The sequence below is a fragment of the Manacus vitellinus genome, unplaced genomic scaffold (assembly GCF_001715985.3).
Source record: "Manacus vitellinus isolate BGI_N305 unplaced genomic scaffold, ASM171598v3 scaffold_53_pilon, whole genome shotgun sequence".
Classification (NCBI taxonomy): domain Eukaryota; kingdom Metazoa; phylum Chordata; class Aves; order Passeriformes; family Pipridae; genus Manacus; species Manacus vitellinus.
In genome coordinates this window covers 3,139,716-3,167,164 of record NW_021940637.1, presented here as the reverse complement: position 1 = coordinate 3,167,164, position 27,449 = coordinate 3,139,716, and the positions used below count along the sequence as shown (strand labels likewise).

General features: G+C 43.2%; 1 protein-coding gene across 1 annotated transcript; it reads right to left on the bottom strand.

The window, feature by feature from the left end:
- Nucleotides 1-275: 275 nt before the first annotated feature.
- ANXA2 (annexin A2) lies at nt 276-23,385 on the bottom strand. The gene is made up of 12 exons (XM_008927937.2): nt 23,325-23,385; nt 19,540-19,639; nt 11,936-12,030; nt 8,667-8,780; nt 6,547-6,637; nt 5,140-5,219; nt 4,754-4,813; nt 4,070-4,163; nt 3,246-3,341; nt 2,224-2,282; nt 1,501-1,623; nt 276-603 (listed from the first exon to the last, which is right to left on the bottom strand). Exons 1-12 carry the CDS (start codon nt 23,370-23,372, stop codon nt 544-546), a joined length of 1,020 nt encoding a protein of 339 aa, XP_008926185.1. The 5' UTR covers nt 23,373-23,385; the 3' UTR covers nt 276-543.
- Between the last annotated feature and the right edge of the window lie 4,064 nt (nt 23,386-27,449).

The window sequence follows — 27,449 nt, the reverse complement described above, 5'->3', positions numbered from 1 at the left end:
CTTTGTGGCCTCTGCTGGACCAGTAGCTCCTTGCCTTACTTGTCCTGAGGAGCCCAGAACTGGACACAGCACTCCAAATGGGTTTGGAGCAGTTCAGAAATTGAATCATTAAACACATGAAGGGCTTGAGGGAAGAAGATAAAGTTTCAGCCACAAGCCACAACCCTAACAGGAAAAAAAATACACAGAAAATGGACAGCGAAGTCTAAATACGTATCAACTCTTCACACAGTTTTCAAATCAAAGTCTGAAAGTAAAAGGTCTTAAAGTATAACTTCATTTTAAATTCTGTTTTATTAGAAACATGGCACAGAGAGGCAGGGCCTTTGACAAGCACGTGTAACCTCGTTTCTCTGGAAGGTTCCTTGGGCAGAGCCAGGCTGAGAGGGGCACGCACAGAGCGGGGAAGCACAAAGAGCACGGCTCTGGCAGGGACGAGGGCAAGCCAAGGCTAGCTAGGCAACTCAGGTTTTTCTAGCATTACAGTAAAATGAAGAGGAAAAAAGGCATGTCTCTAGGTTTGGGTGTCTTCCATCACCGTTTTCAGTCCTCTCCACCACACAGGTTCAGCAGTGCCCTCTGGTAATCCCCCTTTGTGTCTTGCTGTAAAGCAAGGGAAGAAAAATACAAAATACATATGAGGAATAGTCACAAAATACAATAGTATATGCATTATATTCCAAACCTGTGGGACAGTCTATGATTCACAGTTGAAGCCCTGCCAGCCTGGAGGGGACTATCTAGACTGAGTTTTACTTATGTGTGAACTGAAATTATTTATCATTCTTGCAAGGCCAAGAACGGATAGAAATTTTGGTATGAAAAGAAGAGTAACACAGTGAAAGGAAGCTGAAGGACTCAATTCTGTTTCTTGTCACTGATCACTGTAAAAATCATACATCAAGTTCACTATTTAAAAAATTTGTTTATTATCTGCAATTGACGTCTTTAGGAAAAGCTTCTGGCTTAAGATTTTTCTTAAATATTTTCTTCAACTTCATCTACACAAGAAAAAATGTATCATATGCTGTTGTGAGGGTGGGTAGAAGGCTAATTTTTAAACAGATGCACAAGCTCTTTACCTGTGCCCCAAGTTAAGTGAAACCTAGCACCTATAGCCCCTGGCCACTCACTGAAATGGAAAAAAATCACTCTAGCTAAAAGTCACTCCTCGAGCACTGAAATGAAAGGCAGCAGCAGTTTAGATGCTCAATTTTCCCTCAGCAACCACAGAGGAATTCTGTTTTTCTTTTCTTTTGATCTGAGGATTGGGACAGGTGAGCAGACTTTTCCTTCAGAACACACCAGCTGATTGCACAGAGCCTGCATGCACTGTCAGGTGGCTGCCAGGAATTGTACCAGCTGTCAACTGTGAAGTTAAAGGTGGGTTTTTCAATAGTGCAGCGCCTAAAACACCCCCCATGAACTCCAGTGGTACAACTAATCCAATGAGGACTGCTGCAAAGGTCCATGATATAAAGCAAAAGCTGAAAAACTTGCCTGGATGAAATAATAGAGAGATTTTCCATATTTCCTCTTGAATTCACTCTTAATTTTCAGCATGTCGACCTCGCAGCGGGACACCATGATCCTGATCAGCACCTTGTCACGGGTTCCCTTGCCCTGCAGGCAGAGACATACTGAGAACTGCAACAGCTGAGGGGCACAAAAAGCCACTGCATCTAATGGTAAGACAGCAACTGAGATGTAGAAATAAAAGATGTCATGAATTAAATCTTCTAACTAAGGTGGCTGTGATGACCCAGGAATTGGAGCATGAGTATACCTTTCTCATCAGCAGTGGCTGACCAGTAGCTTAGACTGTAAGCAGCAGTTTGGGTTCACCAGGAGGCCTTCCTGGTATTGCCCAGTGCCTGTCACCAGGCCTTTCTCTTTCATCCCTTTTCTTGGGAAAATGTTTTGAGATGGCTTTTTCTGCTATCAGCTCTTGGTTACTTGCAAAAGATGTGTCTAACTTTGCTAATTATAATCAATTGATCTAATACTGGTCATTAGTATGAGACCCTTCCCTATATTTCCCTGTACCAGATAAATCTGAATAGATTATCCAGTGTTAAAAAATGCTTCTGAACAATATTAAGTAATTGTTAATTTATTCACATGCCAGTCATACATCATATGAATAAAAGTGCCTAAGGAATCAAAATTTGATGAAACAATGGCAAAATAAAAATAGCATAACTAAAGAACAGTCTTCCCTACCTTCATGGAATCATACAGTCTGTCTGCAAAATACAGCTGCTTGTTCTGAATGCACTGGACTGAAGAGAGAGAGAGAGAGAATAGTTAAATATCCGGCCCATACACAGAACAGCAGGACACAGAATGGAGCCATTTTGAAAGATATGATAAGTAGTCAAAATAAGATTTTCAGCAAAAGTTCTTCCAAAAGAGGAAATGAAGAAATCATTTTTACCTGAGCTGTTACTTAGAAGTTGTTTGGCTGTGACTGAGCCACAAATGTTTACATTCTGAGATGGTATTTTCCTCCATGGATGGTGTCATTTCAGAATGCTAAACCTCCTCCACACATTCCACAACTCCTTCTTCCACTTCTATAACCAATCCCTCTTCTGGAATCACTCCTTGTATCCATAGGAAGCCTCCCTTTCAAGGCTGAGTTCTGTTTATACTCCATTTGCATTTCAGAGCTCCCAGTTCACCTTTAGTCTGCAATGGATTTCCCTCTTCCAGAGCCCCCTCTCAGACACGGTGACATCCTTGTCATCCTCACCCCATGGCACAGTCCCAGCCTTACACCTGCCTCCCCCTTTCAGAGAATTCAGTGTCAAACCAGCTCCTCCATCAGCCCCTCTCATCCCCCACTGCCTGTCTGGCCTCTCCTCTCACCCCCTGTTCCTTCTCCAGCCCAGTGTTGATGTTGAATGCTCACTGAGCTCAGCTCCAGTTTCAACCTTTTGGTTTGCTTGGGGAAACAAACATGAAGCCTCTGCATCAAATAAAAGTGGAACTACAGGCAGATCACAACACACAGGAACTTATTTTAATCTCGAAAGCAGTTTGTACTTTGCAAAGGGCAAAAATAAGCTACTTCTCAATACCTGCAACATCCTAAAATACACCAGTTGATCCAATAACACCAGCACATCCTGATTATTTCCCATCCAGCAGGGTGAAGCTGGGCCCCATTCCTTACCATGATACACTGCAAGAGCACTGGAAAGACCCTGTATAAAGACAGACTTTACTTCAGGGCAACTCACCAAGATTAAGAAAGGCATTCTCCAAATCTCCCTTGACCTCCTTCTTGATGCTCTCCAACATATCATAGGGGCTGTAGCTCTTGTACCTGTCAAACACTGGCACGAGAGAGAAAATGGGTGAAACCAAAACCAGGCCAGGAACCAGCACAAATAACCACCCAAAGCAAGAACAGAGACAGCAGTGCAGAGACATGGGATCAAAAAATATCTATTTGAGTCCTTCTGAGAGCTTTATCTTAAACACAGCCCATGTTTGCCAGCTAATAGTAAAGCTCCCATGCCATGGTCTTTTTGTTTTCCTTGAACACCTCCATAATCTGGTAAAATACCACCTTAATCCTGTACTAGTATTTTTTGAAACAACAGGGATTTAGGCCCTGAAGGGTCTTCCAATGGCTTTTCCCATGGGCTGCTTACAGCAATATCAGAGCAGCTTTGGAGAGCCTGCACTGTCAGAGTTAAACACATGATGTAGACTAAGATACCCTGGCACAGAGGGAAGAGCTAAAGGACTTCTCAAGGTCTCCTGCATCCATGTTTTCTAGATTTGTAACATTTTTGATTTCAGCCTATGTGACATATAATTGAGCATTGCTATACCTGTGTAAAAAAGAGCTGTACACATATGCAAAATGTGAGATTAATACATCCACAGAAATAACTATTTTTTGAAAAAAATTAACATCTTGGAGATTAATTAAGATTTACAACATCTCATATGTTTCATGACTGCTTCTCAGGCTCATTTCAATCATATCTGGGACAAAATAGTTCCAATTTCATTGTAACTTTCTCTTACAGAAAAAAAAAATCTTGAATAGTACCTTTCTGCAGGTGGGGGACACTTCTTTCAGTCATAATGTTGATCCACTTGGGAACATCAGTTCCCTTTCTCTTCACACCAGCATCATAGAGGTCCTGGGGTTAGAAGGAAAAGCAAAATTGTAAAAATCAGGAGTTATACAAGAAGCCATTGCAGATGTGAATAATCTCCTGATTGGAAAAACAAGCACTACTGGAACTGTGGCTGTGGGAGAAACAAAAGAACACATGTTTGGGCAGGTCACCAGGACAACGTCTATGGATCTAATCTGAAACTAAATACTTTGGATTTACCACTACCTACAGTTCTCCTCCGTATTTAGCTCTGTGTCCCTCAGCAGAACTGCTCCTGGCAGACACAGATGTACCAAACAAGCATCAGAAGCCACTGAGTTCATTGCAATGTCCATGTTTCCTTTTGTTAAAGGCTCTCTCTTCATATTCTTAAGGAAATACCAGAGAGCTCCTGCAGAGGTTCTGGTGGGTACATAGCCTGTGAGAACTGCTAACTGCAGTACCAGGATTGCAGGTGATACCAATACATTGATGCCAGGCCAACATCACAGTGCAAACAATCTGACACACACCCCCCTACTGCCACAAAGGCTCTCCACTGCCACAGGATTTGTACATTCAGTGTCCCCCAAAGCTTGAGCCACTGAAGATAATTAATAACCAGCACTTACCCTGGCATCTTGGTCAATCAGCTCATAATCAATCACAGAGGTATCTTCACACCTTTTGCCCTTCAAACAAGGATATCAGTATTTAGAAGAGGTTTCACAGAATGTAAGGAGTATGCTATGTGCATATTCCTTTCTTTTTAATTTTTTAATCTAACTTTGATAAATGAATAACAGAATGCTCCATCCCCACTATGAAGCTGCTGCTATTCATGCTGCATTTCTGTCAAAACAGTTTGCCCTTCAACTTGGAATAGTTTTTCCCCTAAAGTCAGTGAAAATACAGGGAAATTTAGAAGTGAATTTAAAAGTGTTTTACTGGCAGCCATCAGGCAGTTACCAAAGAGCAGGCATGTTCAGGAAATGTGGAAAAACATGAGCAGACCCACCTTGGCCAGGGCAACCATGAGCTTGCGGAAGTCACCAGATGTGTCTGATATGATGTCCTTTTCCAGCTCTGTCTTGTACACTAGAAAACACAACATTCTTCTCCAGTAAATGGTGTCCTACAAATACACCTTCACAAGGAAATCAGCTGCTAATTACTGTGTTTTATGCACATAAACGAACAGCTACAACCTAAGTCACACATGGAAGATGGTGCAAACAAATGCAGGCTTGCCTACATCAAACCCAACACTGCCACCAGCCAGCCATGAGGACCAGCAGTCTGCCATGGGAAGAGACCAGGAGAACCTGAGACTACTAAAACGAGGGGGAATATTGTTTTAAGCTCAGTGTCCTGCTAGATCATTCTTAGCTACCAATTGATGTTTGCTTGTTTGATAAACAAAGCATTTAGGCCTTCTCATCTCGTGGGTTTATGACTGGACAACTACAGTTACAAGTTGAATGCAAGAGACCAAAAGCCTTTAGGATAAATCCAAGGAATGCTCTGTGTGATTCTGCTCTGGTGTCTAAACATTTTCATTGCTTTCCAAGTGGTCACACCTTATACTGCTCCAAAATTACAGCCTCTTCTTTTTCCAACAGCAACCTCATCTACAGCAGCAACACTCTCTTTGCCAATACATGTTATTTCTTTTGACACTGGCCCTTATCATGATTGGTTTTGCTTGTCCTTTTTGGCTCAGCCAGCACCTCACCAGCAGTGCCTGACAATCTGTGTGTCCCAGCACATGGTGATTTGCTGCATTTCAGGCTGTTTGTGGGGAAGCTCAACTGGAAGCTCAAGGTAAAAAACAGGACAGCTGAATTGTGATAAACCCAACAAGAACGGGCCCATGTAAAACCACCAGGAATATTATAGGACAAGTAATCTTTCTGAGGATGGATCTTGGAGCACTCATACCTACTTACAATCAACTATGAATTTTAGCTTCCATCAGGTAACATGCTTTAGAAAAGCTGGAAAACAGAATATATGCTTTAATGAAGTTTTATTTCATGTCTTTTCTGGCAGATCTACCCAACAAGCTTACCAGCATGATTCAGTGGATTTCAGATTCACCTACTTACTACATAAGTGATCCCAGAATCCACAAATCTAACATCATTATTCCTGTCACTATGCATAGAATGCTGGTAGCTTATAAAAGAAATTCATTTAGACAACTTGTGTGAGTGGTAAATATTCTCTAATCTGTTTGCTACCAAGCAACAAGATGGAATTATAAAACACACACAGACACCCAGGACACCACTACAAGTTATGTCCAACTGCCAGAGACTGAGCAGATTTGGGTAAGCTGTCTAATAATGACCCACTGACAGGAACTCATCCAGGAAACTGGGTGTAAAAACACAGGACATGGACACTTGCACAGTGAACTTACTTTCCCTGTAGACTCTGTTAATCTCGCTGAGCTCCTGATTTGTTCGGGAGCAGATGATCTCAATGAGTGTGTCTTCATCAGTCCCCAGGCCCTGCAACACAGCCCAGACTCAGTCAGGAGCTACAAATGAACAGGCTTGCTGGATGGTTTAAAGATACTCTACAGACATCCTTTCTTCCACTCCAGCAGTTTCACAGCCATTCAGGGATATTTTTTGCCAGCTGCTCCCGAGAAGCAATATATGGAACACTTTTAGTTGCCAACTACTCCTCCAGTGGTTCTGAGATCCTGCAGATCTCTGGGCAGTGAGCATCTGCTGTGTGTCTAACATCAGCTTCTCATGGCCTAATGTGATTGTGTTCTGTCCACTGGGAGCACAGGAAGGAAGTGTGTTTAGAAATCCTGTTAGGATGCTGTTTGTTACGCCCATTGGTAACAGAATGTCATTTGTATGTGGCAAAAATGGGCATCATTTCCACAGGACTCCAAGAGCAGTAACATCTTGGGAAAAGATCTTATGATGCAGTCTTCAGCATGTGGAAAATGGAGGCAATTATGTGGAAAACTACCCTTTGGATAAAGTGTTTCTACTGAAGGGAGAAGAGAGGGGGACAAACAAACAAAAAACCTCAACTTACCCCCCCCTCAAAAAAAAATAAAACCACGAACAAACAAACAAGAGTAAACCCAAGTAATTTTATAAAAATGGTTTAAAGCTAAGAAAAGTAGGACAGCTTGCCACAGACTGGTTCTAGTGGGTGTCTGGTGAAGAAATGAAGGCTAACAACAGGTATGGTTTTCTAAATATTTTTAAAATATTTTGCAAGAATGCGTAACAGACAAATAATTAACTCCTCAGCAATAATTTTGCTTTACCCAACTCTGGTGCCCATGTCAGAGCTTATAATGCTCTCATGCATCCAGCCAAACTTAAGCTCAGGTCAACACCGAGCACCAGAGCAGGTGCTGGGGAGTTGGGAACAGCAACCCATGGGAGAGTAGAACAGTCTACATTTGGGGCCACCCTGAGGCCACTGCTTGGTCCTTGGGCTGTAAATACAACATAAATGGCACGTGGTCATCCTAAATATTGTGTATCGGGTGTAAGACATAAAAGAACCTCCCAAACTAGTGATTCCCAATAAATTATGGATAACCTGTACTTAAGCCAGAAGAGGGCAGCAGCTGATAACTCAGACAAGGGGTTTGGCCCACAGTTGAAGAGTTACCATCTCCACAGTGGGTTTTTTGGGGGGCGGGGTGTAGTGTGTGTGTTTATGCCTGTGTTTAGTGGAGGGGATGGTTTTGTTTTCTTCTTAGTTTTTTAACTCCCTTCTAATTGTCTGGAGAAGTTAATTACTTGGGTTTTTGTCATGTTCTGAATTTCAACAGACATACCTTAGTACTCGTTCTTAATTATTTAAAATAATAACCTGATCAAGAACATTCAGAATTCAAGTGATGGTTATAACTACAAGTTCCCAAACCTTAGTTGGCTTAAAAAGGTGAATGTACTGGCATGAGCACCTCCCAAGCCTTGTTTCAGTGGCTGCAGAACAGGTATTTCTGACCCAGCAATCCCTGCCTGTGACTGCAGGGGGGAATACAGGGACTCCCTGCTGGGCTCTTTCTCAAAAGACTCCTTTTGATGCCCCTCCTCGTGTTCTACACAGGGGCAGGTCTGGTACAGGATGTTCTTTCAAGATCAGTGATAAAATAACCCAGTAACTGGAAACAGCTGTTTAAGCCTATAAATGCTAGCAGAGGATTTAATGCTCCTCTAACAGCTGCTCTCTTAATGGTTTTGTGTACTGTGAACCTGTACATTGTTTCTAAGAGCAGTCAGCAAAGCAGCAACCAGCCAGAGCAGCCTATCAGTCACTCCTGAGCTGACAAGAATAATTTTTTCCTTAAAGAGATTTATTTAACAGTTTAAAAATCACATGGTTCCAGAATTTCTGTCATTTTGGATGCCTTGCAGCTAAGGATACTTAAACTGCAGCACTAAAAAAAATAATCAGTGTACACGTTTGGAAACTGCAGCCTGGGGTATGAAGTCCATACTCATTCTTGAGACAGTGACATCAGACTGAGAACCTTAAATTTCAAAGCTTATTTACCTTCATGGCAGCTTTCAACTCAGAGGCATCGTACTGTGCTGGTGTCTTCAGCAAGCCCAGGATCACTGCCTCCAAATGACCTGACAGAGCAGACTTGAGTGCTGCAGAAAGTTCCTGTGAAACAGGAGGGACAATGGAAGAAAAAAAATTAAAGCTCACTTCTGATCTCCAGAGAATTTAACCCGCAGTGCTTAAGTCTCCAAGCCTGCAACAGTGTTTCTGACACAATTGACAAGGAAACAGAACACAAAGAGCTTTCCTTCTGTGAAAGCCTAAGAGAGAAATTAGGGCAAAGGAGCTTTTTTCTAATCCTCTGAAAATAAGAAGAAATGCACCAGTGGCTGACAAAGTGTTGGGAAGCACAGTGCAGACACATCTGAGCAGCTCTGCCCCAGTGCTGAAGCACTGATGCTTTGTTGGAACTAACAAGCCCAGCTGGATCTGAGTTTGACTCCCTGTGGTCAGTGCTTCTCCATCTTACTCCCAGAGTTTTCCCAGTGGCACTGTATTATTTGTGTGTTTTTATCTATTATCCCAACCCTTGACTAGCTAAGACATTAGAAAACTGACTGCACAGTTACTCCACTGCAAGGCCCAGCTCCCAAACAGCTCAGTTCCAGAGAAAAAAATCATCCCTGAGCACAGAAAAATGACTCCTGTCTTCGAGGAGACTCTCAGAAGATTGTAGCTTAAATCCCTACTGTTAATTGTCAGTCAATCCTAGGGAAAGAAACAGTCAAGTATGTTCACTCACAGGATGCTTGCCAACCTGCAGCAAAGAAAACCAGAAGTCATGTCCTCTTACAAGTTTCAGATGCAACTAGAATAATTCTAATTATCAGCTTTACCATAGTGTGTGTTACAAAGTTGAAACACCTTGGATCAAGCCTGGGGTTCACCCAGATCCAGGTATTCCCCAAGCTGAAGTTAAATCTGCAGCATTCAGAAGGGAATTGCTGCCTTTCAGTTGCTGGTTTCCCCACTAACAATGTGTGAGCTGGGGAGGCAGGGGAGCAGGGGGCAGAGAAAGGGAGCTCAGCTGGATTGCAGGGAAGTTTGTGCCAGAGAGATAAAGAGCCAAGGCACTGAGTTAATCTCCAGTCACTCATTTAATGCAGGCACTAATCTGTGTAATACTGTGTTCACTCCCTGCATGGATTGACAAGGGACTGAATGTGGGTTTGGGGAATCTACCTGCTTTAGTCTAAGACACATTTTAGTACAACAATTGGATACAGTGCTCCATCCTTTGTGTGACAACAGGTTCTTCAGACATAAGATGAAGCAGCAACACCACCACATATGTCTGGAATACATTGTAGGGAACAACCTGCCTGAGAAGTTGTGCATGCTCCACCCCTGGAAGTGTTTAAAGGCCAGGCTGGATGGGGCTTGGAGCAACTGGGTCTAGTGGACAGTGTCCACCTTGGGACTCCAAGATCCCCTCCAACCCAAACCATTTGATCATTTACTAAAATAACTGCAACTAAACACTTTAACTGAGCCAAGAACATGCCCTCATATTAGCATCCTCCTGGAGGAATAAGGTCTTCTGCCCCTGCCAGGTCAGCAGGGTCTCCACCCTGCCATTCTTTGCCAGGGCTCAGAGTGCTCTAAGGGAGAAGCAGAAAGCAGTGACTGACAGCAATCAATTATTTATAAATAGCAAACGGAAAGTGTTTTCCTAAGTGTTCCAGGGGAGCATCTGGATATCAGCAGTTCATTTCAAGGCCAGGGATTACTGGTGGCAGTCAGGACTGACCAGACACACATGAAGACACACATGCAGAATGCCCAGTCTGCACTGGGAGCTCCATGACACTGGGGATGGAGAAAGATTCCTCAAGCTTTCCAAGAGTTTCCATCAGACACTGCTCAGCTCAAAAGAATTAAAAGACATGTGACATTTAAAAACTATGATCTATTGATAAATCCTGCAACAAACAAAACAAGCAGCCTAGAACAACACAAGACTTTGCCAACCAAAACTGCACAACCCATTGGCAAAGCAAACCACGAGACACCGTCCCTAGAAGATGTACCTACGTGTCTTTTCATATCCCACTGCCTCCTCTCGTGTTTATCTCTCTCAGTGGTTTCTACTGCAAATTCCCATTGTTTCTACAGATTGGTTTATTCTTTGGCACTTGTTAAACTTGATAAATTCAGTTTGCTCTTGAGTTGCAGCAAGGAAAAAAGGTGAGAGAGAAACAGATGAAAAAAGTTGCAGATTTTCTTGACTGTGCATTTCTGTGGTCATGCAAAATTTAACAAAGCTTTAGGTGACACATTTCACAATTAGGGCCCACTTTTGTGCAGGACTCACTCTCCCAGTGCCCAAGGGCAGGACCACAGGGGTGCAGATGTGGGCACACATGCACGTGTCCAACCCCTGTGTGCCTCTGCATGTGCCTACACCAGTCATGCAGCAAAGCTGGTGAACTTCCAAAATTTAACTCTACGTTTACATTTGGGTTCAGATGAGTGTTCTGGGCTGCTGTTGGAGGACTACCATTTGGGGTCTGGCAAACCTGGAAGAGATACATCCATCACAATCTGAACTCTATACAAGGTTCCTCTTTATCGTGGGCATGAAATTTTGATTATGGTAAGATTCTGACAACTTCAAAAGAGAAGAGTTCCTGCCTTCCAGATAGCAAGACTCATTGTGCAGAATTCTACACACATTTTACAGATTTCTCTCCATCAATAGATCAGTATCCAAGGTATTTCTGACAGGAACTAGTGACAGTTAACTCATCATATCACTTGGCTCACATCTGCAGTGCTCATAGCACAGCTGACTGCAGTCCTTTCTCAGCTAAGCCAGCTCTGAACAGAAACAGAGTACTTCCCTTATGCTGGGTTGTCTTAATAAAACAAAGAACCCAAACATCCCCCCAAAAAACCCCAAACAAAACCACAAACAAAAGTCCATCCCCAAAAGCATCTCCCTTTCATCTTTTCCTTCAAATGGAGGCATTTCACACCAATGACTATTCAATATTGTTTATCATATTGCACCAGGGAATCCTGTGGCTCCCATCGTGACTGCTGGAGGTGCTGGGAAACCACTGCCTCCCACAGACTGCAGCCCCAGTTGTGCATACACTCAACACATTGGGAAGTTCCACCTGTCCTGAAAGGTGACAGCATGGGCAAAGCTGATGCAAGTTTTTTCATTTCAGAGAAAAGATAAACCCTGAAAAAAATCGAACTGTCCACAAGAAAAAATATTGAATCATTAGTATTTGTTTATATTTGCCTACCTTTTTGGTTCTCCTCTGATAGGCAAAAGCAATGTCCTGCCTCTGCTCGTTGCTGCGGTTGGTCAGGATGTTGATGATGGTCACCTCGTCCACACCTACAGAGACGTGAGACAGAGTCAGAGCAGCTTTCCTGGCAAGGTTCTCTTTGTATCCAGATGTTCTCCAACACTCAAAGCACAGCACTGTGCTGTCTGCAGCAGAGCCAACACTCTCATTAGTATTTGTCATGCCCTGGCCTTGGAGAAAGCACAACCAGTCACAGCCCAGGCTCTTGAGGAGATGCAGACCTTGGTGTACACAGGCAGCAACACACCTCCAAGTCTGCTTTGTGACCAGCTTTGCTGCTCTGTCTTCTGCCTCTCTTGGGAGTCTGTGCACTTGTGTTCAGGCACACACAATTCTGCAAAAGGTTGCTCCAGAACACAGACCTTAAAACTGACATGAGCTTGTACTTATTAAAGCCTGTCTCGTCATTTCAGTAGTGTTTTCAACTAAGGCTTATATTTTCTACTTAATCCATTTAATCTATCATTCCAAACATAAAAATGTGAAAATAAAGTGTATTTCATTCTCTCAGCAGCTCTGAGGCTCAGGAGACAGAAGGGTTTTTTTTGACACTGGAAGAATATGTGCTCCTTTTTTTGAAATGCCCATTGAAAGATCCATTCTGAGCTGTAACCAACAGGCCCAGAGGACTTGTGCTCAAACTCCCAACTTATCTTTCAGACAAGTGAACTACGTGCCAGTGAAGGTTTAGTTTCGAGTGCAGCATTCCCAATCCATGCACTTCAATGCAGCTGCAGCTGAATGCAAGGAGCTCATTCAGATTTATTGCAAGAGCCAAAGCAGCATCCAGGGTTAGATCCTCTGGCTGTACCAGAACCTAATGCTCACCCCAGCTCCACATCCTGCAGTGCCATCAGTGCAGGGCAGTGCACATGGAGAAGGCTTTGCTGTTGCAGGGGAGGCAGGATTGCCCAATGTCCTTTCCCACACACAGCCACTTGCCACTCTGTTCTTTTGCTGCAGGCAGCACCTTGGGACTTTTCCTCTTGCTCCTCCTACTGCTACTGACTTCCACATCAGATTCCCACTCCTTTTCCCCACTTCACTTGCTGCTTTCTAACTGGATTCTCCCGAACTTGAATTCTTTGGGTTGGTAGTTCTTCCTCTGATCAGAACTCTCACCTGCAGCTTGGTCTTGGCAGCTCAGTGGATACCCCAGAGCCTCACTGGACTGGAGGCTCTTGAGCTTCTTGAGATGAACCTGAAGCATCTGACTTGTTCTGTATCCTGTGATAGGGCTCTGACCCCACAGGCATAAATCCCCACACCCTGCAATCATCCCTGTCTCTCCCAGTGCTCTCTACAAGGACAGCCACCCTTTGTTTATTCACACCAACAGAGAAGCCCAACAAGCTGATGCACATTCCCTTAACTAAGCATTCAAGTGGTATTAAACACTTTCTCTTACTATGAGACCTTACAGGAACTGTCCTTGCAAGAAGTCAATCTCTATCAAAGGAACATGTTTAGAAAAGCAAGCTCCCCTGCCACAAGATGAAAAAAAAGACTTCTTAGCCACAGATACAATATAGTCAGAGAAAAAATAGTTGGAAAAGCAGCACAGCACACTTTTACACTGAATGTGTCTGAACAGAACTGCAAAGGTCAGCCCAGGTACATCTGTGGCAGGTGGTTGGAATTTCCAAAGGCCTGGGTGAGGACACACCAGCTTGTTCAGGTAATATCTAATTTTGCATTTAATTTTCTAACTTTGCTTAAAACAGCAAACACAACTCTGTTTTTGTAGGACACTTATAGACTTTTCTTAGATTCTTAGAATGCTTTGTAAAAACAAACAAGTTAAAGAATTTGAGTGCCCTTCTCCAGCTCTCCAGTGCACTGGAGTTTGTGCCTGTGTCACTGATGTCAGCCCCCAGGTAAAATGTCCATTTGTATTCATGTCCATTATTGCTTAAACAAAGCTGTGTGGAGAATGCCAGCACAGCTGGAAGTGATGGCCAGGGAACAACATCTTCCAAACAGAACAGCCAGCAGAGCTCATAAACAGCTGCACAGAGGAGACACCTGGCACAGCTCTCCCGCTGACACTCAAATATCAAGCTGAACCCTCAGCTGTGCTGTGGAACCACCTGCTCTGGACTATTTCCACATTGACTTAGAAGTGGCAAAACTCTTTCTAAATAATGCATGTCTAATGCAGTGCATATTCTTCTGCAACAGAAAAGTAAAGTGTAACAGGTAATCTGTTTTCTGGCCAGGTTTTGAAGCAAACAGGGGGCTCCAGAGGTCAGAACAAGCCCAGAGTTTGGCCTCGGGTCTCTCCATTTATTACAAGTCTTATGAATAGTTTCTTTAAGATTTGCACACAGGTCACTACAAAAGATGATTTTTTTATTAAAAAAAAGCCAGAAAGTAAGAACTGGATCAGCAGCTTCCAGCAGGACTCAGATCCCTGCCAGAATCCAGCTACATTTATTTTCCCTATTACCCAACACAACCTCACAGCAACTTGAAACAAAGAACTGCAACAGGTATTATAAAAAGCAATCATATCAAGTGTGAATCTTGCAAAAGGCCACCTAGCCCCTAGCTGCATGATCTAAAATTATGAGTGAAATCCAAAATTCCTTTCTTCTTCTTCATCACATTTTTCCTGCTGAAATACTACACTCAGCCTGGTGTCCTCGTGCCCAGGGCAGACCTACAGCACTGCTCTTACTCATACAGTTTGACCTGCAAATGATGTCAAAAGGCCCTGGACAGCATCATGTGTCCAAGTTACAAATTTTGGGTTGCAAACATGCTGACTGCACATGTCAGCCACAACCTACTCCTGCACATTTTCAAGTGTTCCCACTGTATAAAAGAAAACAAATTCTCCGAGCCCAGAAACGGCCACACACAGACATTGGGCCTTTCAGCACAGCACAGGCCAATGTCTTGAGCTTTTTAATAAATTCTAAATGTAAGCAGCTCTTGGCATTGAAAAGAGCAATTACATTTTCGAGTTTTCTCATATCACAATTGTGATAAATTAGCAGGCCCCAGATGACTGCAGCCCAGTTTCTTATGCTATGCTTTGTGGATGGAAAAATGAAGTGAACTCATTGCTCTGGCACTCAGGGGAAAGTGAGTGCCTGTATCTCACACTTGGGAATGCTGCTGCACAGACAGGATGCTGACTCACATCTGCTGAGGTGGGGCAGGGCAGGACAGCAGCTCAAACACTTTCCTTTGTTCACTAAAATCTCTGCAAGTTTCAGGGCAATCAAACAGAAGTTTATCTCCACATTTATTCTGTCTAGGCAGATTTTATCACTGCATCTCTATCAATGGGCCATGGAAAGAAAAATTCTGATGAATAACACCTTCTCTTTCGAAAGAGGCAATCTGTGGCAGTGTTGTGGCTCAATCAGCAAAGGAGAGGAAATAAATATCACCAAAAGGATCACTTGGAGTTTTTCATTTTTTGGTTCAGAAGACACTGCAGCTGAATCTCCATGGGCCACCTCAAGAGCACCAGCATTGTTCTGGATGGTATGGACAGTCATTTAACTTTCTAGGACAACAGAGCACAGAGCTGACATATTTTCTGTCTGCACCCATTCACTCAGCTCATTTACTACAAATCTACTCTCTTGAACTTCATTTTCAAACACAGCATGGGCAGAACACCAGAACTGGTTCTGACTCAACAGCACCCAGGTCCTACAGAGATCAGCAGTGTCCAGGGATGGATGGGATGGGGAGCAGCTCCCCATGTACATGTGGGGGATGTACATGTGGGGGATGTACATGTGGGGGATGTACATGTGGGGGATGTACATGTGGGGGATGTACATGTGGGGGATGTACATGTGGGGGATGTACATGATCCGACCCTGGGAGGCCTCAACTGGTACCAGCACAGTAATGGCACTGTTTGACTGAGCTCATGGTCTGCAGGGTCTTATTTTCCTCCACTGGAGTCAAAGGGAAAAATTTAGATAAAACCAGATGTCATTTCAGCTCTGCTATTTTGCTTTGTGAGATTTCACCAAACCCAAACCATGTCGCAGTGAGATATTTCTTTAGTGATACTTCTAATACCTGGAATAAGTGACTGATGCACTTTGGGGGATTATTTGGCACTATCCTCCCTCACCAGCGGCCAGCAGGTTTCCTCTAAAAACTTTTACTTCAGAACATCAAAAACTCTGCTAAAAGGTATGGGCATGTTGAATATACCACATAAACAGAAGACCTTTCTGTAAGACTGAACTCACTGGTTTACATTTCGTCGTTGTTTTACCAATGTCTAGATAGAATGAATTTATTGTAGATCTGTTTGAATTCTGCCAGTCATGGGGAAAAAAGGTATCCCATGAGACCTCAACAAAAGGTTGCAAGTGGCTTAATTATTCACAACCTACTTTGACAAAATTATTTAACAAGTACTTGAGGCACAGAAAGTCTCAGTGAAAGGGAATAACTCTGAAAAAGAGAGACACTTCAGCAGTTGTCTTTGCCACAAAAGAATGAAAAGGAAACCTAACATAAGCTCTGTTAGTGCTGTTCTACTTAGTTTCCTCTGTTTAGGTTCACATACATCAGCTAATCTATACACAAGGCACAAGAGAGCATTGTACAGAAATTAAACAGCCTCTTGTCCTATACAGCAAAAAGCCAATGTTCACAAAGGACGTGCTAAGGCCTGAGATGAATTCCTACAGAAACACTAAACAGCATAAAAAGGAAACACAGCCAAGACATTTATTACAAAAGGAACAAGCCAGGACTGTAACAAGTTATTTGCATTATACAACCTCTGGGTTGCAGGATTGCTAACTGCAAACTGGTTTGACATCACCTGCAGCCATTCCTGCACATTCCCCTTTCTGGGTTGTGGGATATCTTTAAACCCCCTGCACTTAAATCAGCTCCACTCAAAGCCCAGCAAAGGGCTGGACAATGTCTTTGTCCAGTACAGTTTTTGCAGATAGATCTGAGCCCAAATAAACACATCCCAGTATTTTCCACAGATCCTGAAGAGGTACATAGATGGTCAACCAACCTCAGAGGAAAGAACCTCAACAGTGGGAATGAATGCTGAAATATTTAGATATTATATAGAGCAGAACTCCGTCCTAGATCTTTGTCTAAAACAAACATACAGCTGTTGTTTAGGCAGTAAAATAAGTTTTACCCATTTCACACACAATCACCAAAACAGAATGGATGACTGATTCTGGGAGTTTCCCTGGCTGAGGAACAGCTGGATAATAATTTCTGGGGCCAAAGCAGCCTGCTCTGATGGCAACCCCCCCTCTGTTTATATAGGCACTGTTTCTATAGGGGATACCCAGAGATCAGACTCCAGCAGGACTCATTTCCACAGCACTGCTATAAAGGACACACCTGCCTGCTCTGATGAGACCCACAGAGCAGGGACACACCTTGGTGTTCAGATACCAGGAGTCCTTTATCCTGCAGAGAGTAAAGTCCCCCAAACGCTTGGTTCTGACGTGCCTGGTTTTTTTGAAGTTGCCACCTCAACCACAAAACAGCTTCCATGTGGATTTATAACCTGTTATCTCCCTCGATGTCTTAAAACAAAATGAACAGGTCGTGTCACTCTTTACTATTCTAAGATAACTTACACTGCTTATTTCCACTTTCCACACACAGTGTAAACTAATGGCTAAGAAAATGGGAGCTGCTTGGATATAGAGTTTGTTCATTATGGGTGTTATGTCTCTGGCTCAAAAAATACTTTGATATTTCTCAGAAATATCTTTAAACTTGTTCTTGCAGAAGAATTTCCCTGTGTAGCTCTTTATACCACTATCCACAGGAAAAAACAGTTCTTGTCCAGATGATTCAGAATTTTCATTTAGGCAAAACCCCATGTATATTTTAGAGAGCACACATTGTAGCACATTTTCTGAATTAGCAGATGAAAATATCCTTTCACAAACCATTCAAAGTGCAAGGAAACAGTCCCTGGAAAAGGGTCATAACACTACTACTTAATTTTCCACAGGAATACTTCCCTTGTGAGATTCTTTAGGGGGGAAGATTCAGTATCACAACCATTAGGAGATTCTCACCTTTAAAGCCACCTTCCCAAAACAGGTTCTGGACAACAAACTAATAAGCAGAGATCAGCTCAATCCTACAAACATCCAGGTCCACGAATAAGTTCCCCTATTATTTGTTCAGAGAGTTGAAAATCATCTCTCTGATGAAATGTTTCCATTTACCCTAAAACCAAAACCCAGCAAACTGATTATTTTTGCTGGAAGAAAGTGAAAAAATGACATGAACTTGACTTTCCTGCCTGGAAAAGCTTTTGTACTGCCTGGGACATTGCAATTTCCTTTTGCAGTAATTAACAGCTTGAGTGTTCAAATGTGTAAATTTGTACTATCCTGCAGGCCTGATTTGACAGGTTTAGTTTTGCCCTACAATCAGAGCTGCAAAAAATTATGAAGCCTGGACAAAACTCTACATATACACACAGCCTCTCCTGCCAAACATGATGGCATGTACACCTCCCTCACAAGAGGATTTCTGTAAATAAAAGCAAACCATAAATGATTCAAAATCACAACTGACCCTACCTCAGTAAGGTATTTCTCCAGTTAAATTAAGAAATCTTTTGAAAGGAAGCCTCATTGCTTGTTAGGGTGGGGAAATATTTTACGTTTTAGAGCAAGTCAACCATGTGCTTTGTTGGCACTGATGGAAGACTTAGCATTTCTTTCTGATGAGAAACTATTTGGCTTTTAAATTTCTCCCTTTCCTGACATGTAGGCAAAAAACTTGTCAGCTGCAGCTCCACCCAGCTGTTGCCTCTCTGGCCTGAACAAGCCTGGAAGGTGTGGCACCCCCTCTGTGTCCCAGAGCAGGACAAGGACAGGATCACAGCCCTGGGAGTACCACCAAGGAATGCTCTCAGAGCTGGAGTTCGTGCTCCCTGCACTCCTGATGGTTCCAGCAGAGCAGAGAGAGGCCTCCCAACAGCCTGGACTCTCACAGTGCCCTGAGCCTGAAGTACTGCAAACTCATTTCACAAACGAGTTTCTAGGACTTTCTTTGACCCCAAATTAATACAAGATACATCAGCATTTAGTTCAAAACCCAGGAGAAAAGTGTTCAAACCACCCCTATGCAGCTGCCTGGAGAGCTGAAAGGAAGAAGAAACGTCCAGTCCAATAATCCAGTAGAAATCCATGATTCAGAGCCTGGTCCCCAATCTCTGCCACAGAAGCTGACACTTCATTCTCAGTGGCAGAAAAGTAGTAGAATTTGAAGTACTGATGAGCCAAGAAAGAGAAAAAGTGGACACTTTCAGTGATAACTTCAACAACTCATGGCTACAAACTCAAAAGCACATTCAAAGCACACATTTACAGGGTTCAAACTCCAGCTGGGTCAAGATTTCATCAGAGAGGTCTGAGAAATCCAACACCTCCTAAAACAGGTATCCTTGAGAAAGGATCTGAAAACATTGGTCTTGAGACAGAGTATTTTTGTGTTTTCCTGCAGGCCAGCCTTCTGTCCTGCAGGGGAGCTGAGCCCAGCCCTGCCCTCACCTTTGGTCTTGATGGCCGTCTCCAGCGCCGCCGCGTCCCGGTCGGCATCGAAGTTGGAGTAGGCCTTCACTGTGGCATAAGCACTTGGTGGGAGAGAATGCTGGAAGGAAAAGGAGGAAAAGAACTTCCAAGTTAAATTGTGTAATGTGTAATTGCTGCAGTTAATAAAACACGGGGCTCTCAGTTAACTGGTATTCGGCCAAATGTTCAAATACGAGAACGTGAAAACAGAATTCTACAAAGAGCCACCAACTCTGTTCTCCTGAAGTGTGTTGTCCAGAAATCCACTCACAGCCATGCTTATCATAACACAGAATACAGACAAATAGATATTTTATTGCAGCAAAAACCTACCACGTTCCAAGTTTACTCACTAAACCTCAATATTCTAAAATCTGGAGTTTTCTGGTTAGATCTGAAGGAAAATGGCTACAGAAAGCTAATGCAAAGAAAATGAAAGTATTTTAGATTTGAAGCCTATACTTTACTTTGGATTACAGGCTACAAACAATGATTAAAAAAAAGTAGAGGGAGATGGAAGATTAATGAGTAAGTCAGAACAAGTTTTGTGCCCTATCTCACGGACTTTAAAGACAACACAAACAAAATCTTTTCAAGCCTATAGTTCTAGAAAGCAAAAGTTACTCACAATGTCTTTTTCAAACTCTTTGCTTGCAGATACTTGGTTTAAGCAGCATGAGGATAACAAAACCAAATGACATTTCAAACTACCTCTGCTAAGAGTAAGAGGACTTGCAGGTAACTTCACTGAGTAAACAGATGCAACAGTTTAGAAGTTACCAGATTGTAGCAGTGTTTATTATGGCCCTCTCCTGAGGATTACAGCTTCAAACAGAGGATCACCAGAATAAAGATTCAAATCTCTTCAGCTGCTTCAGTGTAAGCCAACAGTTTAGCCTGTTATCACCTCCCATGGGCAGGTTCAACCAAACCACAGATTTTCATACAAATAGCAGAGAAATCTTCACAAATCCCACTCTGCTGAGTTCAGTTTAGAGATCCAAACCCCTGGCAGAAAGGTGTAGTGACCAACACCTGACACTGCCCCTGCTGTTTCCTAAGTGAATGAACAGCTAAGCTTTCTTGGCAAAGAGCCCCAGAACTCCTGTTTCTGTCCCTAACTCCAACAGAAGGCTGTGTTCATGAACGGGACTAAGCTATCTTAATATCCCTGGAGAATCTTTTTACTTGCAAATTTTTAAGAGGACAACCTTTAACTAAAAATATTCCATGGTTTCTGACTAGGTTTGTCTCTCTCCTGCAGAGGTCAGGCTGTCCTGGACAGATTCCTCTGGTAGCAACCACTGTGCCCTCTTGAGACAGTCTGTTTTGTGCTGTGGGGATGGGGAGTCAAAAAGCACTGATAAACTGAGCCATTCTCTTTTGTCTCTTACCATCAGCTCACTCCAGCAAAGTGGCCCCAGCTTGGCCCAGAGCCACACCACAGGACACAGACTGGCCTTTCAGCAGAGCAGGTTGGTAACAGAAACAGTACCTGGAGATGTGCAAGGAGCCTTGGAGACCTCTGTGTGCCTGACAGACCCCTCACCCAAGGCACACCTCTCATGGCACTGCTAACTAACCACACACTGCTAACTAACCACACACTGCTAACTAACCACGCACTGCTAACTAACCACGCACTGCTAACTAACCACGCACTGCTAACTAACCACGCACTGCTAACTAACCACACACTGCTAACTAACCACACTGCAGACCCTGAAGCAAGTCACCAGGCAGAGCTGGGCACCTCTCCTCCCACCCACTCTGAGTATTTTCTGAGTGATTTGGATGGAGTATTTTACTGTAAAGATGATGCCATACACTAACAAAATACAGTGTATTTGCAGTTGGCAGCCACCTTTCACTGTGCCCCTCCACCCAATGCATGCAACAAGTTAGATTCACTTTCCCTGACACCTGACACAGGTCTTAGCAGGGTGATTGCCTATGAAAAACAGCCATTTAAATTCCAGACAATACAGACTCAAATTACTAATTTAGTAATCTAATACCATAGTACTGGTACTGGATGTTTTCAGACAGGAGCTTTCCCAGCTGACTTTCCATTTAGTTCAACATAAAATTCTCTACAATGTGGCAGTAGAAGTCCAGCTGGAGTGTAACTCCACCACAGCCTGGGCCAAACTAAAGCAGAGAATGCTTCCTCCCCATGTATCTATGTCCTTCAGAGGTCCTCCAACTGTTTTACCTCCTATGAGCTTGACTAATTTAATTCTATTGGGAAGAATAAAATTTGATTGAGAAGCAAATATCACAAACAGGAAAGCTGAAGAGGCTCAATTTCTTTTATAAACACCAGGACCCTTTCAGAACACCTACATCTCAGGATTCTGAGAATCTTTCTCTACTCTTGGCCACAGATGTAGAAACTGCAAGCACAGATCAACCTCAGCTCAGCTCCATCCTCTCCTTAAGGGAAGGAAGGTTGAAGAAAGCAGGGCAGTTTCTTCCCCCTGACCCAAATCAACCTCTGTACCAGTGATGCAGAGCACACAAGTTCCTTATGGCACAGGACAGGACTTGGCTTCAGCCAAGACCTTTCTATAACATTAAGACTAAAAACTTGGAGTTTTTAAGAGAGAAATGGGTGGTTCAAACCCTATGTTTAATGTCAGTTAACTTGCTGAATCACTGCTTGGGGAAACTGGTCCAATGCTTTATGCATGCCAGCTGCTCAGGGAGTCCAGCTTAGGACCTACACAACAAACCAGCTGCCTGACACTTCTTACAGGATTTCTGGGGCAGCATTTCTGAGGAAAATGCTGGCATGGAACACTTTCAAATTTCACTTTTTCAACTATTTGCAAGCATTAAGGAATAAACATTTCTGCCCTTGAGAATAGATTACTTAAATATTATTCTGCAAGTAATTCTCCATTGAAGAGCGAGGAAAGCTAAAACCTGACTGCTTTTGCACTACAAAACCAGTTCTACCACTCACCTCTAGGGCAGTGGCCAGTTCATTGCAACAGCTCTTTCACAAACACTGTCTGTGATCATTCATTGCACAACAAGTAACAAAAACTGGCCAAAAAATGTGCTGGTACCGAGCTCAGAGCTGGAGTTACCAGCCCTAAGATTTACAAGTACAGCAAGTTTAAAGGCAACATGATGAAATAATGCACAGATAGGATTCACTTCCCCTTCAGTGCCAATCACAGAAACATAAAATCATGGCATGATATGCTGATACCACACTGGTAACCTACCTTCTAATGCTGCAGCTTAAGAAATCAAACAAAGACTGTGGCTTTCTGGCATTTCAATAAAACCATAAACCAAGTGCAGATGTGGTGGAAAACACACAATCAAAACTAAAACAGAAAACAAGAAAATAAGTTTGAGAAAAGTCTTTTTCAAGAAATAGTTTGATTTTGGTGATAACCATTACAGGAATAAAATCTCCAATATTTTTATTCTTATTAAGTAATGTTCTCCATTTTTAATTTAAAAAAAAATAGAAATTCAGAGGGTATCAGCAAAACCAAACATATTTCCATCTGCTCTTATCATCCTTAACTCACTTGTTCCTCATTAAATCCAGTCACCTCATATAACTGTCCTATGGTTTACAGCTGTTTTGTGGTTTTCAGTCAATGGAAGTTTAAGCAGAGGAGATGTGTGGAATTTTATGAACTGTACAGCTCAGGACAATTGTTGGCACAGAGTCCTGTAAAAGAAACAAGATGCGACATTTAAGTAAAACAAACTTTTCTTGTTTAGATAATAATACTTACATCCCCTTCAAGGCTGAGCTTGCTTAAAATTTCGTGAACAGTAGACATCTTGAAAGGATGCTGGAAGGAGAGAAAAAGAGACAAAATAGACTTAAATATATTTACAGTTACATTTGTGTTACAGAGTCTTGGAACACTGCAGTACTTAGTGACACCATCCCATGGATCTGCCAATCCCAAGCAAGACAGCAGATCTAAAGAGTTTCCAAGCCACACCACCATTAATAATGCAACAGTGAGAGGTCTTCACTCTATTGTACAATAAAAATTCCTTAAATAAGCATTTCTTCTGCATTTTAAATACTTAAACTTGTGAACTGGAGAATCTCTATTGCAGAAACAGAATTGACTAAACCCACAAATCTTCCCAGAAAAATGGTGCAGAAACATTACAGCCTGGGCCAGCTCAAAGCCAACAGGCAGCAACAAGTCAGACACTCAGTCCCTGAGGCTCTCATGGAACACAGTGGGACTATTTATTGTCACACAGGCATTTTACACAAATGTTTGTATCTGTTTGATCCTTAACCCTGGATGCACCATCCTGTGGTTTTGTAGTGGCTCCCCAGTACAAACACCAGTTAGTAACACGATTGTCAGACACCAGGTAATAAGGATTCCCTAATGGCAGCTCCAAAAATAAGAGCCAGTGAGGCAAGAGAATCATTGCCAGAACCCACAGAACATCTCGCTAACGTGCATGAAAAACCAGAGCAAAGCCCAGCCTGAGACAGATCAGACATGCTGCAGAAATGAACTCTGATGGGATATGTTCATGATACAACACCTTGTCTTGTTTAAACTCTGCTTTCTGGTCAGGGAAGTTTGCCAGAGCTGTATCACTGTTTTACTGGAAGGGTCTCTCGACTACAGAAAGGTTTTCCAAAGGTTATGAGCCAGGGGCAATATTTCAGAGGCTTGATGCTTTCCCAAAGCTCTGCTCTCAAATTTCTCTGTGAAAAGGACAGGCATTACCACTCACACAACCATCCAGTCCTCCAGGATGGCATCTGCAGCAAACATTACTTTGCCTGTTGGAATTCAGCCTTGTTTCCCAGGATCTCCATAGTCCAGGTGCAGAGAGCACTGTTCTACAGGGAAAAGAGCTGGGCTTCAGGAGAGTGGAAGAGAAGGGCAGCAGGGCCTCAAACCCAGTGACTCTGCACTGATACCTGAGCCTGGTACCAACCCTGCACAATGCCCAGCTGGCTGCCATCCCTTCCCTGCCACACTGTCCCTGCTCCCCAGTCCAGCTCCCTGGCACCTGCCCTCCCACCACCTCCCAGCACTGTGCAGCCAGTCCTGGCCATGTCCTTCCAGCTGGCCTTCAGGTTGATTTTTTATCCTCCATCAGTCCCTCTCCTGACGGTATGGGGGCTTTCTCAGGCCACCCAGGCAAATTTCCCAGACCAATCTCCTCTCCACTCAATGATCAATCTGAAATTAAGAGCTTGGAGAACCAGAAAGAAGTTTGAAATAGTTTCTTAATAATGGAGATCTGGTTAAAACTCTAGAACGAGTGTTTATTTTTTATTTTAGCTCCTGTAAATCAAGAAAAAGGCAAAGAAATCTTTTACTTTTGGTAGATATAGCAAGTGCTATAAGCATAAAACCCATCTACACAATTACACAGCTCTTGCAGTGTAACTGCTGTAATCACACCTTTCCTCACTCAGAATACAGAAAGAAACCCTTTCATCTACTGAAACAATCCAGGTTTAAGTAACTAAAGCAACTTAACTTCAAACAGAAATTAAGATTCAAGGGGATGAAAAATAAGACAGAGAACAAAAATCACAGTCATGCATCAATGTTTTTGAGAACAAATCTTTTTTCAGACCAAAAATCCAACCCAAGCCTTTAAAGAGAGGCTGCAGAAGTTGTAATAAGCTGCTACCTGCTGTTGGCACTATTAATCATGCTGGTTAGAGGGGACTGATATACTACTGCATCATGAAAGTCTTGATGTTTACTCTTAATAAAATGAAGAGCCTAAGCAGAGAAACCTTTGCACTCTGACAGTATTTCAGCCAACTCCAAAGATGGGTGACTGAAGTCCTTTGGTTTTTCTTGTCACAAAGAAAACACCAGTGAGAGTGAAGCAAAGCAACTGCAGTATAATCTTTCACATTAAGAAGAAATAGAATCACTGAGCAGCTTTTAGTAAGGCTTCTGTTTCTAAACCCATTAAAAACCACACTGAATCAGGGTTGTTGGAACAAAAACTTGGTCAGAGTCCAGGAACAGGCCTAACACACCCTCACGTAGAGCTGGAACTGGGAGGTTCATATCACCACACACAGCAATGCCAGAGCAGCCCACTGCCCAGGAGCAGAGAGTGGCAAAGGGGAAATGGGAGCTTTGGCAAGAATCTTTGGAGAGAAAGATCTTTACTCAGAGAACAAACACCTCTCTTGTCTCATCCTGCTCTGTAAGGCACTCAGATTGGAGAACAGGCTCTCACTGTTCCCTGATGGACTGATTCTATCTGATATACTTTGGACAAGTTCTGGATGGGTTTGAACATGTAAATAGAAAATACCTGCACTAACTTGTTCTTCCTCATGCTGGAGAAGAACCAAACTTTACCTTCCAGCTGTAAACTAATACTTCACTACCCTAAGGCAAGTTTCTACAACCAGTTTCTAAACCCACATTATGCAATCCTGAATTACAACGATATTCTGCTAAAAGAAATGGCATGTTTTGGCCTCGACCCCCACAGAAGGCACTGGTTTGCAGGTCTGTTATTACACTGGCCCAGTGTCTATTCACTCCCTTATCCCCATAACTGTGGGGTAACAGAAGAATGTGTGTTTAAAAGTAGTCCCGTGTCTCGATTCCCAGGGGCAGCTCCCAGACATCACAGCAGAAAAGCCCCCATGGGATCCGTGGAGAACACTTTCAGGTATGCACAAACAACAGCATTGCTCAAGGAGCAGAGTTAGCATTTTAAGAAGCCCTTATTATAGCTAGACAGAGATTTGACCAAAGGGTGTTCCCAGGGATCTGGGCCAAGGAAACGGCATCCCCGGAATGAGGGAATGGAAACTCCTTCACTGGGAGCACATTTGTGCTGGGTTTCCAAAAACTAGGGCAAGGTCTACCACGAGAGGAGATGAGAGAGAGCAAGGAAGATCCACAATATCTGTTGTAAATGAAATAAGGACTCAAAATCATCCATTTATATACAGTGCTAACCAAAAGTACAAATAAGCCAGGCTTGTATTCCCCCAAATCACCCAATAACGTTTAGCAAATCATTTAAAGTCACTTTTTGGAGGGGAAAAATCAGTTTTAAAGGAAAGAATTTCAAAACCCATTAAAACTACGCTACCACAAATATACTTTAGCCATTCTCTTCCACAGAGACTGCTAACAAGACCCGAGATGTTCCATTCCAGGGAGCTATTATGCACATACGAAATTCAGGATTTCTGTTTCTTCAAATACAAGTTATTCTTATTTCTGAAACTTTACAGAAAAACCTGGTTTGCTTTCTTTTTTTTTAATCCAGGCAAACCATACCAAATGTAAGCTAATGGAAGTACACTCCCTGGGGCTGCTTATCACAGATATCTCCACCAACAGCAGGCAAACACGGGGATGAATCACCCAGGGGCACAGACCTTCCAAGAGTTTTTCACTCTTGACCTGTGTGTCGGGGTCTGCACATCTCTTTGCAGACACAGCATACGAATATGAGCACAAGAAGTAAGGTTAAATAGAACTAGAGCTGCCCTGTGTAAGCACACAACTCACTTCCGCGTGACTATCCTGAAATCATTTCACTTCTCTTTCAGTTAAAATACACGGTAACATCCCTTTGCCTACCACCTCTCCTCGCTCGAGGAGGAAGTGGTGTCCGAGCTGACTCACAATCCAGCGAGACCTCAGCAGTTCTGCTCATGGCCAGGGCAGGGGGGGGAGAGCCGCGCCCAAGGCTGGCTCAGCGAGCGGGACCCGCCCGGGGCTCGGTGGGGGAGCGGACAGGCAAAGCTCGGGGCAGGGCTGTTCGTGCCAGGGGTCCCTGTGCCCCCCGGCAGCACTGCCCGCGCCAGGGTCCCCGCTGCCCGACCCAGCGGCACATCCGCAGCCGCACCCTGGGCAGGAGGGAAGGGAAGG